Below are 16,889 nucleotides of genomic sequence, written 5' to 3'. Positions count from 1 at the left end.
CATGTTGTAGTCCATTTCACAACCCTATTTAGCTGGCAGACATAACTTCCCATAAAGTAGAGTGCTGTGTTTCAAATGGATAGGCAAAAGTGTGTCAGAAATGATTTGGTTAGAGAAAGGGATAGCAACTTTCAGCAGCATTACTTGGTTGTCGACGATAACCTGCGAAGGGAGGATAAGGAGTGAACTTGAGAGATTGGTGATACATGATACACACCTGTCTATGTATGATGTATACAGATGCATGTGCAGTAGTCACAACTCATATTGAAAGAGGAAATTCCCTTGGGCCTGGGTTAAAGTGTAAAGTCTGCTTCTACTAACCGAGGCGTGTATTGTACACACTGTCAACATGCACACTTCCTCATACCGCAGGGCACCAGCAGCCTTTAGAACTGCTAAACCGACGGGGAGAGTACGAACAAAATAAATAAAGGAAATAAAAAATACAGGTTGAAAGTAAAGAGGTAAGGAAGGACAGAATTGAGAGAGAGTGAGAGAGAGGTGTGAGGGCTTCAACTTGACAGAATGGTCCGCTGCCATTTACTCTAGCAGTGGTGTCTGCCTGGGTAGAAGTGAACTGCATAGTTGACCTACAAAACGAACCAACCAGTGGATTGTTCTATCAACAAAAATTTGAGGACAAGATCAGTAGATATACCTACAGGTTGATTCTGACTGGGCAAGAGATTGCACCTTGGTGAGTACCGGTATGTTAGTCGGTCTGACCCATTTCAACTGTGTTCTACGTGTGTTGAGTTCAAGGTTGCATTACGCAGCGTGACCTGTGGGATTCTGGCCTAGGCCTATGATTAGAGGCACAGAAATAATGTTGCACTATGCAAAGTAAAGCAAAATGGATATTGGTAAATACACTGTAAATGTAAGATAAATACCTGATAGAGAAAGAAAACAAAAACCTGAAAAGAATCACTAAGTGTGTAAACTATTGCTCAGTTTGCAGGGGGTTAGATCGAGTGAGAGTGTATTGTGTATTCTGTTTTAATCGAACCCTTGATAATTTTTGCCATAGCGTATTTCTTTAGCATCATCTCAATAGTTGTGCAAGAGGTACATTTAAAATACTTTGACATCTCACAATTTCCCGTCAATAAACATCATGACGGGAAGAGAGGAGAAATGTGTGATCTACTTGACAGGGTGCTGGTGCTATCAAAATTACACAATTTCACTTTTACTTCCTGTGACTAGTTGTAACAGCACAACCACTTCGGTTGGTGACTTCCTCTTGTTATAAAGAAACAAAGACATTAGACTTGCTATAAATACAGTCTTATTTGAGTGAATTTTAGGCAATACAACATTATCCACATGCTTTATTCAAAAGGACAATATTTGTGCCACAGGTGGTTGTGACTCAAGACAGTGCTTGTGTTTCAGTGCCCTCCATAGGTTTCGGTTACACTCTGCAATGCTGACGGTAAAGAGAAAGGGAAAGGGGGATATCTAGTCAGTTGTACAACTGAATGCATTCAATTGAAATGTGTCTTCCGCATTTAACACAACCCCTCTGAATCAGAGAGGTGCGGAGGGCTGCCTTAATCGACATCCATGTCTTCGCCGCGGGGAACAACTCACTATATACAGCAAAGAGCAGTACTGTACTACATTGCAGCCACTGTAAAAGCCCAATATATAGACTTAGTTCATTGTTGGCTCAACTGAGTTAGCTTGTTGCATTTAAGCTTTTTATAAACAAATATGATCAAATAATGAAATAAAAAGGTAAGTAATAATAAAATAATACATGACATAACAATATTGTGTTAGATCTGTCTTCTTTCCTAGTGTCCTAATATTACACAACCACGAGCTGCAGCATACGGCAAGCGCAAAATGTGTCGGATTTGTTTTCTAACCTAATCTTCAATCAGATTACCAGCAACTACCATTACTCAGGAGATTAGGTAAAAGAGAGAGAGAAGATTATAAAGAGAGTTAACACCAAGGCAGATATTTGAATTGTGCTAATACACTTCAGTGGGTGAAAAAGCAGGTGTTCATGATACTTAATAACCTGTTATTGGGATAGTGAGTGACGTCGACGCTGGGACTAGTAGGGGCTTGTCAGTTGGTGAACTCTGGTTAACTCTGCTTTTAGAAGGAGGGTAGTGTGTATGAGAACAGGACACAGAATCTGACCAAAGTTAATTTCACACAATCTGCATTGGAATCGAGCCAAATGTTGAGTCTGGGAATAGGTACAGTACCTACAGCAGGCTACTGGTTAGATTCAAAGTGAACAGTGGACAGAGAGCCCGAGGGTGGGTGAATGTGTACAGGCCAGGCCTGTCACTGAGAGTTCAGACACACAATGTCCAGCCCCCGAGTTCCCAGAGGCTTAAAATACCGCCTCAGTGTTTGCTCTTGCGAAGAGGGGTGGCCCTTGTCGTACACACAGTCACATTTCACTGGACAGCAGATCCCAAGAGGTCGGCATGGCCAGAATCTAGAATGGACGGTTAGGAGCAATTCCCTCTATACTCAGAAGACCGCAGATGCAGACTTTATACTGAACAAAAATATAAACGCAACATGTAAAGTGTTGATCCCATGTTTTATAAGCTGAAATAAAAGATCCCAGAAATGTTCCATGTGCACAAAAAGCTTACTTCTCTCAAATTGTGTGCACAAATGTGTTTACATCCCTGTTAGTGAGCATTTCTCTTTTGCCAAGATAATCCATCCACCTGATAGATTTGACATATCAAGAAGCTGATTAAACAGCACGATCATTACACAGGTGCACCTTGTGCAGGGGCCATTAAAAGGCCACTCTAAAATGTGCAGTTTTGTCACACAACACAATGCCACAGAAGTCTCAAGTTTTGAGGGAGTGTGCAATTGGCATGCTGACTGCATGAATGTCCACCAGAGCTGTTGCCAGAGATTTGAATGTTCATTTCTCTACCATATGCCACCTCCAACATCATTTTAGAGAATTTGGCAGTAAGTCCAACCGGCCTCACAACCGCAGACCACGTGTAACCACGCCAGCCCAGGAATTCCACATCCGACTTCTTCACCTGCGGGATCGTCTGAGACTAGCCCCCTGGACAGCTGATGAAACTGAGGAGTATTTCTGTCTGTAATAAAGCCAGTTTGTGGGGAAAAACTCATTCTGAATGGCCGGACCTGGCTCCCCAGTAGGTGGGCCTATGCCCTCCCAGTCATGTGAAATCCATAGATTAGGGCCTAATTTATTTATTTAAATCGACTTATTTCCTTATATAAACTGTAACTCAGTAAAATCGTTGAAATTGTTGCATGTTGTGTTTATATTTTTGTTCAGTATAGATATTGTTTTGACTTAGGTGTCAGTAAAAATAGACCTGGATGGGGCCCCCCGAGTGGTGCAGCGGTCTAAGGCACTGCATCGCAGTGCTAGAGGCATCACTACAGACCTGGGTTTGATCCCGGGCTGTATCACAACCGACCGTGATCTGGTGTCCCATAGGGCGGCGCACAATGGGCCCAGCGTTGTCCGGGTTAGGGGAGGGTTTCGCCAGGGGGGGCTTTACTTGGCTCATCGCACTCTAGCAACTCCTTGGTCGTCAGTTGAACGGTGTTTCCTCCGACACATGGGTGCGGGTGGCTGTTAAGAAGTGCGGTTTGGCGGGTCATGTTTCGGAGGACACATGACTCGACCTTTGCCTCCCGAGCCCGTTGGGGAGTTGCAGCGATGAGACAAGATCCAAAAAGGGGGTAAAATACAAAAATAATAACAATTGGACCTGGATGTACAGTTGAAGTCGGAGGTTTACATTCACTTAGGTTGGAGTCATTAAAACTCATTTTTCAACCACTCCACAAATTTCTTGTTAACAAACTATAGTTTTGGCAAGTCGGTTAGGACATCTACTTTGTGCATGACACAAGTAATTTTTCAAACAATTGTTTACAGAGATTTTTTCACTTATAATTCACTGTATCACAATTCCAGTGGGTCAGAAGTTTATATACATTAAGTTGACGGTGCCTTTAAATAGCTTGGAAAATTCCAGAAAATGATGTCATGGCTTTAGAAGCTTCTGATAGGCTAATTGACATCATATGAATCAATTGGAGGAGTACCTGTGGATGTATTTCAAGGCCTACCTTCAAACTCAGTGCCTCTTTGCTTGACATCATGGGAAAATCAAAAGAAATCCGCCAAGACCTCAGAAAAATAATTGTAGACCTCCACAAGTCTGGTTCATCCTTGGGAGCAATTTCCAAACTCCTGAAGGTACCACGTTCATCTGTACAAACAATAGTACGCAAGTATAAACACCATGGGACCACGCAGCCGTCATACCGCTCAGGAAGGAGACGCGTTCTGTCTCCTAGAGATTAACGTACTTTGGTGCGAAAAGTGCAAATCAATTCCAGAACAACAACAAAGGACCTTGTGAAGATGCTGGAGGAAACATTTACAAAAGTATCTATATCCACAGTAAAACGAGTCGTAAATCGACATAACCTGAAAGGCCGCTCAGCAAGGAAGAAGCCACTGCTCCAAAACCGCCATAAAAAAGCCAAACCATGGTTTGCAACTGCACATGGGGAGAAAGATCGTACTTTTTGGAGAAATGTCCTCTGGTCTGATGAAACAAAAATAGAACTGTTTGGCCATAATGACCATTGTTGTGTTTGGAGGAAAAAGGGGGTTCTTGCAAGCTGAATAACACCATCCCAACCGTGAAGCACGGGGGTGGCAGCATCATGCTGTGGGGGTGCTTTGCTGCAAGAGGGACTGGTGCACTTCACAAAATAGATGGCATCATGAGGAAGGAAAATTATGTGGATATACAGTGAGGGAAAAAAGTATTTGATCCCCTGCTGATTTTGTACGTTCGCCCACTGACAAAGAAATGATCAGTCTATAATTTTAATGCTAGGTTTATTTGAACAGTGAGAGACAGAATAACAACAAAAAAATCATGAAAAACGCATGTAAAAAATGTTATAAATTGATTTGCATTTTAATGAGGGAAATAAGTATTTGACTCCTCTGCAAAACATGACTTAGTACTTGGTGGCAAAACCCTTGTTGGCAATCACAGAGGTCAGACGTTTCTTGTAGTTGGCCACCAGGTTTGCACACATTTCAGGAGGGATTTTGTCCCACTCTTCTTTGCTGATCTTCTCCAAGTCATTACGTTTTCGAGGCTGACGTTTGGCAACTCGAACCTTCAGCTCCCTCCACATATTTTCTATGGGATTAAGGTCTGGAGACTGGCTAGGCCACTCCAGGACCTTAATGTGCTTCTTCTTGAGCCACTCCTTTGTTGTCTTGGCCTTGGCCGTGTGTTTTTGGTCATTGTCATGCTGGAATACCCATCCACGACCCATTTTCAATGCCCTGGCTGAGGGAAGGAGGTTCTCACCCAAGATTTGACAGTACATGGCCCCGTCCATCGTCCATTTGATGCGGTGAAGTTGTTCTGTCCCCTTAGCAGAAAAACACCCCCAAAGCATAATGTTTCCACCTCCATGTTTGACAGGGGAGATGGTGTTCTTGGGGTCATAGGCAGCATTCCTCCTCCTTCAAACACGGCGAGTTGAGTTGATGCCAAAGAGCTCGATTTTGGTCTCATCTGACCACAACACTTTCACCCAGTTCTCCTCTGAATCATTCATATGTTCATTGGCAAACTTCAGACGGGCCTCTATATGTGCTTTCTTGAGCAGGGGGACCTTGTGGGCGCTGCAGGATTTCAGTCCTTCACGGCGTAGTGTGTTACCAATTGTTTTCTTGGTGACTATGGTCCAAGCTGCCTTGAGATCATTGACAAGATCCTCCCGTGTAGTTCTGGGCTAATTCCTCACTGTTCTCATGATCATTGCAACTCCACGAGGTGAGATCTTGCATGGAGCCCCAGGCAGAGGGAGATTGACAGTTATTTTGTGTTTCTTCCATTTGTGAATAATCGCACCAACTGTTGTCACCTTCTCACCAAGTTGCTTGGCGATGGTCTTGTAGCCCATTCCAGCCTTGTGTAGATCTATAATCTTGTCCATTACATCCTTGGAGAGCTCTTTGGTCTTGGCCATGGTGAAGAGTTTGGAATCTGATTGATTGATTGCTTCTGTGGACAGGTGTCTTTTATACAGGTAACAAGCTGAGATTAGGAGCACCCCCTTTAAGATTGTGCTCCTAATCTCAGCTCGTTACCTGTATAAAAGACACCTGGGAACCAGAAATCTTTTTGATTGAGAGGGGGTCAAATACTTATTTCCCTCATTAAAATGCAAATCAATTTATAACATTTTTGACATGCGTTTTTCTGGATTTTGTTGTTGTTATTCTGTCTCTCACTGTTCAAATAAACCTACCATTAAAATTATAGACTGATCATTTCTTTGTCAGTGGGCAAACGTACAAAATCAGCAGGGGATCAAATACTTTTTTCCCTCACTGTATTGAAGCAACATCTCAAGACATCAGTCAGGAAGTTAAAGCTTGGTTGCAAATGGGTCTTTCAAATGGACAATGACCCCAAGCATACTTCCAAAGTTGTGGCAAAATGGCTTAAGGACAACAAAGTCAAGGTATTGGAGTGGCCGTCACAATGCCCTGACCTCAATCCTATAGAAAATGTGTGGGCAGAACTGAAAAAGCGTGTGCGAGCAAGGAGGCCTACAAACCTGACTCGGTTACATCAGCTCTGTCAGGAGGAATGGGCCAAAATCCACCAAACTTATTGTGGGAAGCTTGTGGAAGGCTACCCAAACCGTTTTACCCAAGTTAAACAATTTAAAGGCAACGCTACCAAATACTAATTGAGTGTATGTAAACTTCTGACCCACTGGGAATGTGATGAAAGAAATAAAAGCTGAAATAAATCATACTCTCTACTATTATTCTGACATTTCACATTCTTAAAATAAAGTGGTGATCCTAACTGACCTAAGACAGGGAATTTTGACTTGGATTAAAAATCAGGAATTGTGAAAAACTGAGTTTAAATGTATTTGGCTAAGGTGTATGTAAACCTCAGACTTCAACTGTACATTGTAGTCAAGGGTTTGTGTGTTGGCATTCACACTCTATTAGCCTCCGATTTAGCCTACAATTAAGAATCTTCATATTATCACGCTATGACAAATATTAGGAAAAGACACTTAAGACTCTGTCCACTTGTTTATGATGTTATATAGGCCTACTGGGCCACTAAATATACCATTACCATCACAGGGTATGCTACACCCTGTTCTGTGAAAAAAGTGGCAGTGTAACCCAAACTGTCATTCTTAAGCTACAGCACACAACCTTCCTACAATGTTTCCACAACCATGCTAGTTTCGGAAATCCCACACCTTGGACCAACGTAAGGTTGGGAGGATGTCGGGTTCTCATTTCAAAAGGAGTAGAAAACATTTTCAGGGAAGGTCATCTTCAGACAGACAACTCTCCCAACAAATCACGAGGTTGGGTGAGCAGGGTTTAAAATGCGGTGCTCATGTTTAGCTAGGGCAACAAGCGGATAATGCAGTGACATCACTGGTGATGCACATCCCATTTCCGACTCGTCCTCTGTCCCAACTGACGCCGGTACTTCAACAGACGTGTAAGCCGGAACATTGGAACATTGGGGGAGGCAACCCGTCTGTCTGGAGAGACTACAACCAGGCCATAACGTTAGCATCCCCTCCCAACGCTGTGGGGTTGTATCATCAGGGTGATTTCCCATGGGGCATCCCATGTCCTGTCATTTTGGTCAGCTATAAATAGTCTAGTTAAATGCATTCCCATCCAGACCGATGTGGTATGCACAGACAGTCTGTGTTTCTGGTACAGTATGGAAACTGACAGGCAGACGGATGGGAGAGCATGGATAATGGATAGTAGTGACACAGGGATGACCTTCATCATGAGACAGGGAATCAGATGCTTGAGGTCCAGATGTGATGCTGCTATGATATTTCCCAGACTAAAATTAACAAACAAAAAACAATCAATGCAAACAATCTTGAAAAGCAGATGAAGGTTGGAAGTTGACATTTGAGTCATTCCTTTCAATTAATTGTATTTAAAAAATAAAAACAAATCTAAACTATTTCTCCCCCTCTCTTCCAGACAAAGAGAGCTAGGATGGAGGGAGAAAAGCCTCAGAGAAGAAGCTGGAGCTTTTCCTCTTTTAATCTCAAACGTGAGCATCCGTGTCATCCTTCCATTCGCTGGCACATGTGGTCAAAACAGGCAGATGGCACTTGCCTTGACAAAGACTGTTGAGGGGATATCATTTTTAACAAATTAATGAAAAAAAGAAATATATCTGTCTTGACGGTGTGTCAGAGTGTCATATTTTATTTTTATTTTAGCCAAGTTGATACATACATTACTTGTATGAACATTCATCATTACTGTCAATTGTTCTAAACTGTGATTAAACATTCCTTCACATTCATGTACATCACAGAGGTTGAAGTAAAACATCTTGATGCTTAATGTCAATCCAAGGTAAACCACTAACAGATGGTGGAGGGACTGGATTTAGACGGAGGGGGCTGCAGTCCTACTCCTCGGTGCGTGAGGCCTCAAGAAAGGGTGAGTGGCCATCACCTAAACATCTACTATCGCTCTCTCTCTCTTTCCTTCTCCTTCTGAACATGAACAGTGTTATACCGACCATGCATGTAAAGGAAGAATTGTTGTTGTTGTTCTTCTTCTTCTAGAGAGGGTTCTAGAAGAGAGGGAGGAGGTTGATGCTCCTGTGACGGGCGCCTCAGGAGGACCCACCCGTCAGCCGATGGCTGACCGGTTAAAGAGTAAACATACCTTACTATTCACCTAACTATTCTCAACCTCATGGATGCTATGATCAAATCAAATCAAATGTTAATTATCACATGCTTCATAAACTACAGGTGTAGACTAACAGTGAAATGCTTACTTACTGGCCCTTCCAACAATGCAGAGAGAAAAAAAGAGAAATAATATAAAAATATAATAACACGAGGAATAAATACACAATGAGTAACAATAACTTGGCTATATAAACGTGGGTACCAGTACCGAGTCGATCTGCAGGGGTACGAGGTAATTGATGTAGATATGTACCTTATAGGTAAGGATAAAGTGATAGGCAACAGGATAGATGGGCTCCCGAGTAGCGCAGCGGTCTAAGGCACTGCATCTCAGTTCTAGAGGCGTCACTACAGACCCTGGTTCGATTCCAGGCTGTATCACAATCCGGCCGTGATTGGGAGACCCATAGGGAGGCGCACAATTGGCCCAGCGTCATCCGGGTTTGGCCAGGGTAGGCCATCATTGTAAATAAGAATTTGTTCTTAACTGACTTGCATGTGATGAGTCAGAATAGTTGGTGCATGTCACGATCGTTGGTTAGAGAGGACCAAGGCGCAGCGTGTTGAGCGAACATACTTTAATAGTAAAGTGCAAACACGAATACAAAACAATAAACGATACGTAACGTCCTCAGACAATGACTGACAAGGAACAAAAACCCACCAACACAAGGTGAAAACAGACATTATAAATATGGCTCCCAATCAGAGACAACGAGCCAAACAGCTGACACTCGTTACCTCTGATTGGGAGTCACTCATCCAAACAAAGAAATAGAACAACCCAACCAAACAGAACACAACGAAACGAACACACCCTGGCTCAACATACAAAGTCCCGGAGCCAGAGCGTGACAGTACCCCCCCCTAAAGGCGCGGACTGCGACCGCGCCTCAATAAGGGCTAAACAAGGGAGGGCTGGGTGGGCATACCTCCTCGGCGGTGGTTCTGGCTCCGGCCCTGATCCCCACCTCCTCTCCAACCCCCCAAAGTACCCCTGGTCCTGTCTAGCCCCGCTGGTCGGAGCCGGACTGACGACACGCGCCCCTGGCTTGGTGCGTGGAACAGGAACGGGCCTCACCGGACTGACGACTCCATTCCCTGGTTTGGTGCGAGTAGCAGGAACGGGCTGGACCAGGCTGACGCCTCGCACCCCTGGCTTGGTGCGAGTAGCAGGAACGGGTTGGACCAGGCTGGCGACTCGCACCCCTGGTTTGGTGCGAGTGGCAGGAACAGGCCGGGTCGGGCTGGCGACGCACACCGTAGGCTTTGTGCGTGGAGCAGGGACAGGCCGGGCTGGGCTGGCGACGCACACCGTAGGCTTTGTGCGTGGAGCAGGAACAGGCCGGGCTGGGCTGGCGACGCACACCGTAGGCTTTGTGCGTGGAGCAGGGACAGGCCGGGCTGGACTGGCGACGCACCTCGTAGGCTTGGTGCGTGGAGCAGGGACAGGCCGGGCTGGGCTGTCGACGCACACCACTGACTTGGTGGGAATGGCAGGAACCGGCCGGGCTGGGCTGACGACGTGCACCACTGACTTGGTGGGAATGGCAGGAACAGGCCGGGCTGGGCTGACGACGCGCACCACTGCCTTGGTGGGAATGGCAGGAACAGGCCGGACCGTACTGGGGACACACACCACTGGCCCCACGCAGGGATCAGGAACGGGCCGGACCGGACTGGTAACACACCCTAGTACCTCTCGCCGTGCCTCCACACTTTCCCTCTCCTCTGTGCCCAGTGGCCCCCCTAACCTGGCGGCCTTCTCTGCCAACGCTTTGCACCGCTCTAACCCGTACACCTGCTGCCCCGACGTCGTGAGCCCCCCCCTAAAAATTTCCTGGGGGTCTCTCCTCCCCGTGGCCCAGGCCTCTCTCCCTCTTGCCAGACTCGCAATCATCTCCTCCCACGTCCATCCTCTCTCCTCGTCACGCTGCTTGATCTGGTTAAGGTGGGTTTTTCTGTCACGATCGTTGGTTAGAGAGGACCAAGGCGCAGCGTGTTGAGCGAACATACTTTAATAGTAAAGTGCAAACACGAATACAAAACAATAAACGATACGTAACGTCCTCAGACAATGACTGACAAGGAACAAAAACCCACCAACACAAGGTGAAAACAGACATTATAAATATGGCTCCCAATCAGAGACAACGAGCCAAACAGCTGACACTCGTTACCTCTGATTGGGAGTCACTCATCCAAACAAAGAAATACAACCACATAGAACAACCCAACCAAACAGAACACAACGAAACGAACACACCCTGGCTCAACATACAAAGTCCCGGAGCCAGAGCGTGACAGTGCAAAAAGGGTCAATGCAGATAGTTAAATAGTTTACCAATAGCAGACAAACTGTTTAGCAGTCTTATGGCTTGTGGGTAGAAGCTGGTCAGGGTCCTGTTTGTTCCAGACTTGGTGTATTGGTACCGCTTGCCTTGCGGTAGTAGAGGGAACAGTCTATTACTTGTGTGGCTGGAGTCTTTGACAATTTTTAGGGCCTTCATCTGACACCGCCTGGTATAGTGGTCCTGGATGGCAGGGAGTATGGCCTCAGTGATGTACTGGGCCGTACGCATTACCCTCTGTAGCGCCTTGCGGTTGGATGCTAAGCAGTTGCCGTACCAAGCGGTGATGCAGCCAGTCAAGTTGCTCTCAACGGTGCAGCTGTAGAACGTTTTGAGGATCTGAAAGCCCATGCCAAATCTTTTCAGCCTCCTGAGGGGGAAGAGGCATTGTTGTGCCTTCTTCACGACTGTGTTGGTGTGTGTGGACCACGATAATTCCTTAGAGATGTGGACACTGAGGAACTTGAAGCTCTCGTCCCGCTCCACTACAGCCCTGTCAATGTGGATGGGGGCGCGCTCTGCCTTCCATTTCCTGTAGTCCTTTGTCTTGCTGATGTTGAGGGAGAGGTGGTTGTCCTGGCACCACACTGCCAGGTCACTGAAGTCCTCCCTATAGGCTGTCTCATCATCGTCCGTGATCAGGCTAACCACCACCGTGAGCAATCTTAATGATGGTGTTGGAGTCGTGTGCGGCCAAGCAGTTGTGGGTGAACAGGGAGTACAGGAGGGGACTAAGCACACACCCCTGAGGGGCCCCTGTGTTGAGGGTCAACGTGGCGGATGTGTTGTTGCCTACCCTCACCACCTGGGGGTGGCCCTTCAGGAAGTCCAGGATGATGCTTCACTGTATGTGTTGAATAATGTCACATCACTGATCTGCGCCAAATGTGTGTAGAGAATAAGTGTATGGGATAGCTTGTGCATGTAGGATCTTGGGTTAAAAAGAGGAGATGGAGAGAGGGCAATTCATGGTGAGAACCATCATTATATAACTATTAGTGGAATTTGATAATGTAGGCTACTACCGTCTGTTCAAAATACAAGTTGGTAACATCTAGGAATACGTTTGGAGACCACACGTTGGCGTGTTCTTCAATTTCCTCTCACTTGCAATTCACAGCAATAATTCACTGTTTTTACGTGCACTCGTAGGCCTACATAACTGCACTGAAAACAAAAAGGGTCACTTTATTTATGGCTGTGAACCAGTAATATTAGGCTATTCAAGGAAGAAAACTTTTAAAGACTGATTAATAGGGATTAAATATGTTTTGTCTGCTTTTCTTAAAAAACAACAACAGTGTAATTACTTGAATGATTAATAATTTGCATCTCAGGACATGTGCTTGATGATTAGTCGTTGTTTTACCTCAGTAGGAGAAGCACACCTGTAAAAGCATAGACAGAATTCCATTAAACTGGCCCGGGTTGCACCGGGCTATGGCCCATCATGTGACTGGGGAGAAACCGGTGAGGGAGGCGCGCCCTGCTCAAATCGAACAGTAATTTGTCATCTCTTTTCCATAAAATCTATGTTCTAATTTTCAAACTAGTTTTCATCACTTTTCACCCGGTGCAAACTACGCCCACCCGGGCCAGATTAATCGAATCCCCTCATAAAAAAGCATGTGAAAGACAAACAGCTAACATGATGATGGTCACGTTCCCCTGCTCAGACGTTGCATGCATCAACCAATGGTTGAGTGCCACGTCATCGACTGTGCAGTCGAGCACCAGAATGCTATAACATATGGGTTGTGTTCCCCTGCTCAGACTTTGCTGACGTATGCCATATCTTACAACGCCTGGATAGCTTTTTTACATAACAGCTAACCACATACAGTACCAGTCAAAGGTTTGGACACACCTACTCATTCAAGGGTTTTTCTTTATTTTTACTATTTTCTACATTGTATAATAATAGTGAAGACATCAAAACTATGAAATAACACATATGGAATAATGTAGTAAGCAAAACAAAAACAAATCAAAATATATTTCATATTTGAGATTCTTCAAATAGCCACCCTTTGCCTTGATGACAGTGCTGTTATAGGCAGTCTCACTTAAACCCTCATATCCCCGCCCCGTTTGACCTAGAGACTTCTAACTTTGTATGTAAGTATCTTTCCTCATGGTGGCCAAATTTGCCTTAATGGGAATTAATAAGGACTGTCAGGAAAGATTTTACTCTATATTGGACATTTTAGAAAACTTTTGAAAAACGTCTTCTCATAAACCATATGTCCAAATAACTCCAAATGGACTGGTAAAGAGATGGCAGAGTTATTCATAAATCAGGAAATCCGATTTTACATGTCCATTTAAGTCCTTTGTAAATCCATTTCATAATGGCCTTTCAACATGAAACTGTTTAGCGTCATCAAAGACATTACCATGATGAACCATGTTAGGTTTGGCATTGATGTCTTATAAAATGAGGAAACTATTAACAATTCACTTTTTTGATTATGTAATGCTAATGCTTAAAATAATCCCCAAAAAAATCACTCCAAATGTTGTCTTTGAACTCATCACAATAGTCCCTAAAGAGTTTGAGAAAATAATGTTACTGCATTCAAAGATGGCCACACTATCTATATCAGTAGATTCATATTAGCACATATACTAATATGCAAAAAAAATACTTAAAATCTTCTTCTCATGAACCATAGGACCAAATTACAGCAAATGGAATGTAGGCCCATGGTACCTGTCTTAACTTAGTTTGAGAAAAGCTAAGTGATTGGTCAAGTGTTGGCTGAGTTACTGACAAATCCTAAATCTGATTTTATATGTTCATTTAAACCACTGTAAATTGAAACTTGTCATCGCTATCATGGATGTCCTTAAGTTAAACCACACTGAATTTGGTATTGATGTGTCAAAAAACAAGGAAACTATTAACAACTCATTCTTCATCTGCAATCATCTTCTCTTCATGAACCATATGTCAGATTCACTGGGGGCCAGTATGAAAAATGTATGCACTCACTAACTGTAAATCGCTCTGGATAAGAGCGTCTGCTAAATGACTAAAAATGTAAAAATGTAAATGTATTTAGACTCATTACATTGTCTTTAATGGTTTGAGAAAATATTGTTGCAGCATTCAAATATGGCCACACTGTACCTATAGATGCACTTTAGCACATATGCTAATGCTAAAAATACTTTAATCTTCTCATAATGCCATCACTGATTGCACATAATGTAAGATAGTTCCTACATGATAGAGTGCTTGCTTTGTTATCCAACTGATCTTGTGTCCTTTCTGTCATCCTGTGAACCCCGTTCATTGCTGCTCGCAGCTATATTTTTACTATTGTCTTCTTGACTCACGAGATGCGATTACCTGTAATTCTACAGTTACTATCAAAGGATTAGTTATAAACATTGGTAGCGCGTAATTGTGTCCGATGAAGCACATCCACGTGAAGGGAAAAGGGTGACAATCGCTCAAACATAGGCGCGCGCATGCGTACACTTACAGTGCAGCTCGACTTCCAGCGAAGCCAACCCGTGGACAGCATGAGTTGTGTAGTCTCCTTTCGCTACAAACGGAATGGGGTCGATAAAACAAATAGTCTGAGGAAACAATCCAGGGAAATAAGATCGCATTGAGTGTTAAGCTTGTGAGAGTTATGAGTGGAGATGAGGTGAAGAGGAGGATTCGAAAAACACATGGACTAAAACATATGAAGCAGAGATGGAGTGAGTCGACTATCATTACATCAGCCTAATGTATAGTCTTAAAAATGTGTCATAAAAATTTAAGTAGTTTACTTCAACTGTAAAAGCTGTTTCAATGAAGTCACAACTCGCGGTCCGACTCCGCCGGTGCCAGCAAGTGATAGGCTAATGCAACATTGTAGCTGTGTCAAGTTTTCATTTGCCATGGGAAAATGCTTTCCAATGACAAGACTCTTGTTGAGCGAAGCAAAGAACCTGAACAGCTTTTCTATTGACTGAACATGGTGTGGCAAGTGTAGCCTAGTATTGCTACTACGCATGAAGCTGGGCTGAGTAGCCTATAATGCGGCGTTCAAAACAACTGGACCTCGGAAATCTCCGACTTCAGTGCGTTCAGGGCAACTGGGAACTTGGGAAAAATCGCTTCGAACAGTCATCCAACTATGAATTCCAAGTCGGGAACTAGGGCATATTTCTAAAGCTTTGACTTTCCGACCTGAACATCACTGACGTCATGATTTGACATCGTTGTTTCCCCCGATTTCCCAGTTGGATTGAAAGCACCGTTATTACAGCTTCCCAGTAAACTCTGAACAGCAGACTGCCATGATCAGGACACTGCAAGAACTGGAGGGAGACAGGCCTCGGAAAATGTACCTCAATCCAGGGATGGGAGAGGGCCCTGTACTCCTAATTATCCAAAATTATACATGGAGAAGATTGAAATACTGCTCGTTTTTAATTAAACTGCTGTTTTCGTCAACATGTTAGGCTAGCTAATGCTAAATCAACCCATTGGATTCAACACTTCCGGTAGCAGTATTCCAATCATCTCGATTTAGCATTCATCATTTCGGGATAATTAGTAGTACAGCGACATATTCCATCCCTGGATTGAGGCACGTTTTCTCAGCCATATACCGCGCCAGGCTCTGGCTGTCCACATTTTGGTATAGCCTAACACCGTTCCGACTAGAGAGAATAAATAAACTTAAGTCGAATACTGGCTAGGTTGAGTAGACCTAACTATATGTATTTAAATGTATGCAATGTTAATGTTGGCTTGTAGACCAAGTATTAGGATTTTGCATATTAGTGCATCACAAACAAATAAACACTTTAATTGGGCTTATTCTGTCCAGTTTATGCTCAACGTTATGGGCTTCAGAACAGTTTCACCCTTTTGATGTGGGCTGTCTGTTTTCAAACATTTGTATTTGATCTACAAGGCTAACAACTAACAAGCTCCTGATAGTCTGTTGCCATCAAATCATAGTCAGTTATATTTGATGGGGGTTTTCTTCATTCTAACATTGTAAATCAACATCACTCCCTTGTTAAAACATACATTCCATACGTTTCCACCTCACTTGTGATATAGTCAAGACTTATATTTTTCTATTTGTAGTCCAACTGTCTGGTTTCTACTAGTTTATTGCCTTGATTTAGTAACCCATGCTCAGTGGTGTAAAGTACTTAAGGTATCTTTACTTTTACTCAAATATGACAATTGGGTAATTTTTACACCACTGCCCATGCTACAGATGATCCCTCCCTTTGAAGGCCATTGCACCTTTAAAATAAATTGCAGCTGGTTGACTATTATGGCATTACAGGGACCTTTAACAGCTGACTGCACATATTAGGGACTGGAATGTGGCTGTTGACACAAAAATGAATTAGAGACGAGTGAGATGGGTTTGGTGTACCTTTTTGAAGCCACAGGACCAAAACCATGAAGCACGGACTTTAGCAAACTATTATGGTCATATCTCAAGTGCAATAATACTTTAGTACATTACATTCAGGTAAAGGTTTAGGGAAGCAGAGAGTGAGCTTGAGAGTGAGAGAAAGCAGGAGTGAGAGTCATGCCAGAATAAAGTTACCCATCCCTCTTTTGGATGGAGTTGAGGCTTGCTGGCTGCCAGAGATTATGTTGTAACATGTTATATAGCCGTAGGGGAAGGCAGCACGCCCTGTGATGGAGAATGGCTGTTATTTACACCTACGCAGTATGTAAGCCTTGCTGTT

At 43.8% G+C, this 16,889-nt stretch overlaps 1 protein-coding gene across 6 annotated transcripts in view; it reads left to right on the top strand.

The window, feature by feature from the left end:
• Nucleotides 1-316: 316 nt before the first annotated feature.
• The window catches only part of dennd2da (DENN/MADD domain containing 2Da), a 43,720-nt gene continuing 27,147 nt past the window's right edge, over nucleotides 317-16,889 (top strand). Inside the window, exons 1-4 of one of the 6 annotated variants that reach the window (XM_084185114.1) lie at nucleotides 317-467; nucleotides 8,084-8,156; nucleotides 8,468-8,554; nucleotides 8,683-8,775. In XM_084185114.1, coding sequence (XP_084041240.1) covers nucleotides 8,099-8,156; nucleotides 8,468-8,554; nucleotides 8,683-8,775 — 238 coding nt within the window. In that variant the 5' untranslated portion in view covers nucleotides 317-467; nucleotides 8,084-8,098. Of the gene's footprint in view, nucleotides 701-8,083; nucleotides 8,157-8,467; nucleotides 8,555-8,682; nucleotides 8,776-14,550; nucleotides 14,880-16,889 lie in introns of those variants that run through there. The other 5 variants (XM_084185113.1, XM_084185116.1, XM_084185115.1 and 2 more) reach the window with 5 other exon arrangements.

Source organism: Coregonus lavaretus (genome assembly GCF_964263955.1).
Source record: "Coregonus lavaretus genome assembly, chromosome: 20".
Lineage (NCBI taxonomy): Eukaryota > Metazoa > Chordata > Actinopteri > Salmoniformes > Salmonidae > Coregonus > Coregonus lavaretus.
This window is presented reverse-complemented; position numbering and strand designations above follow the sequence as displayed.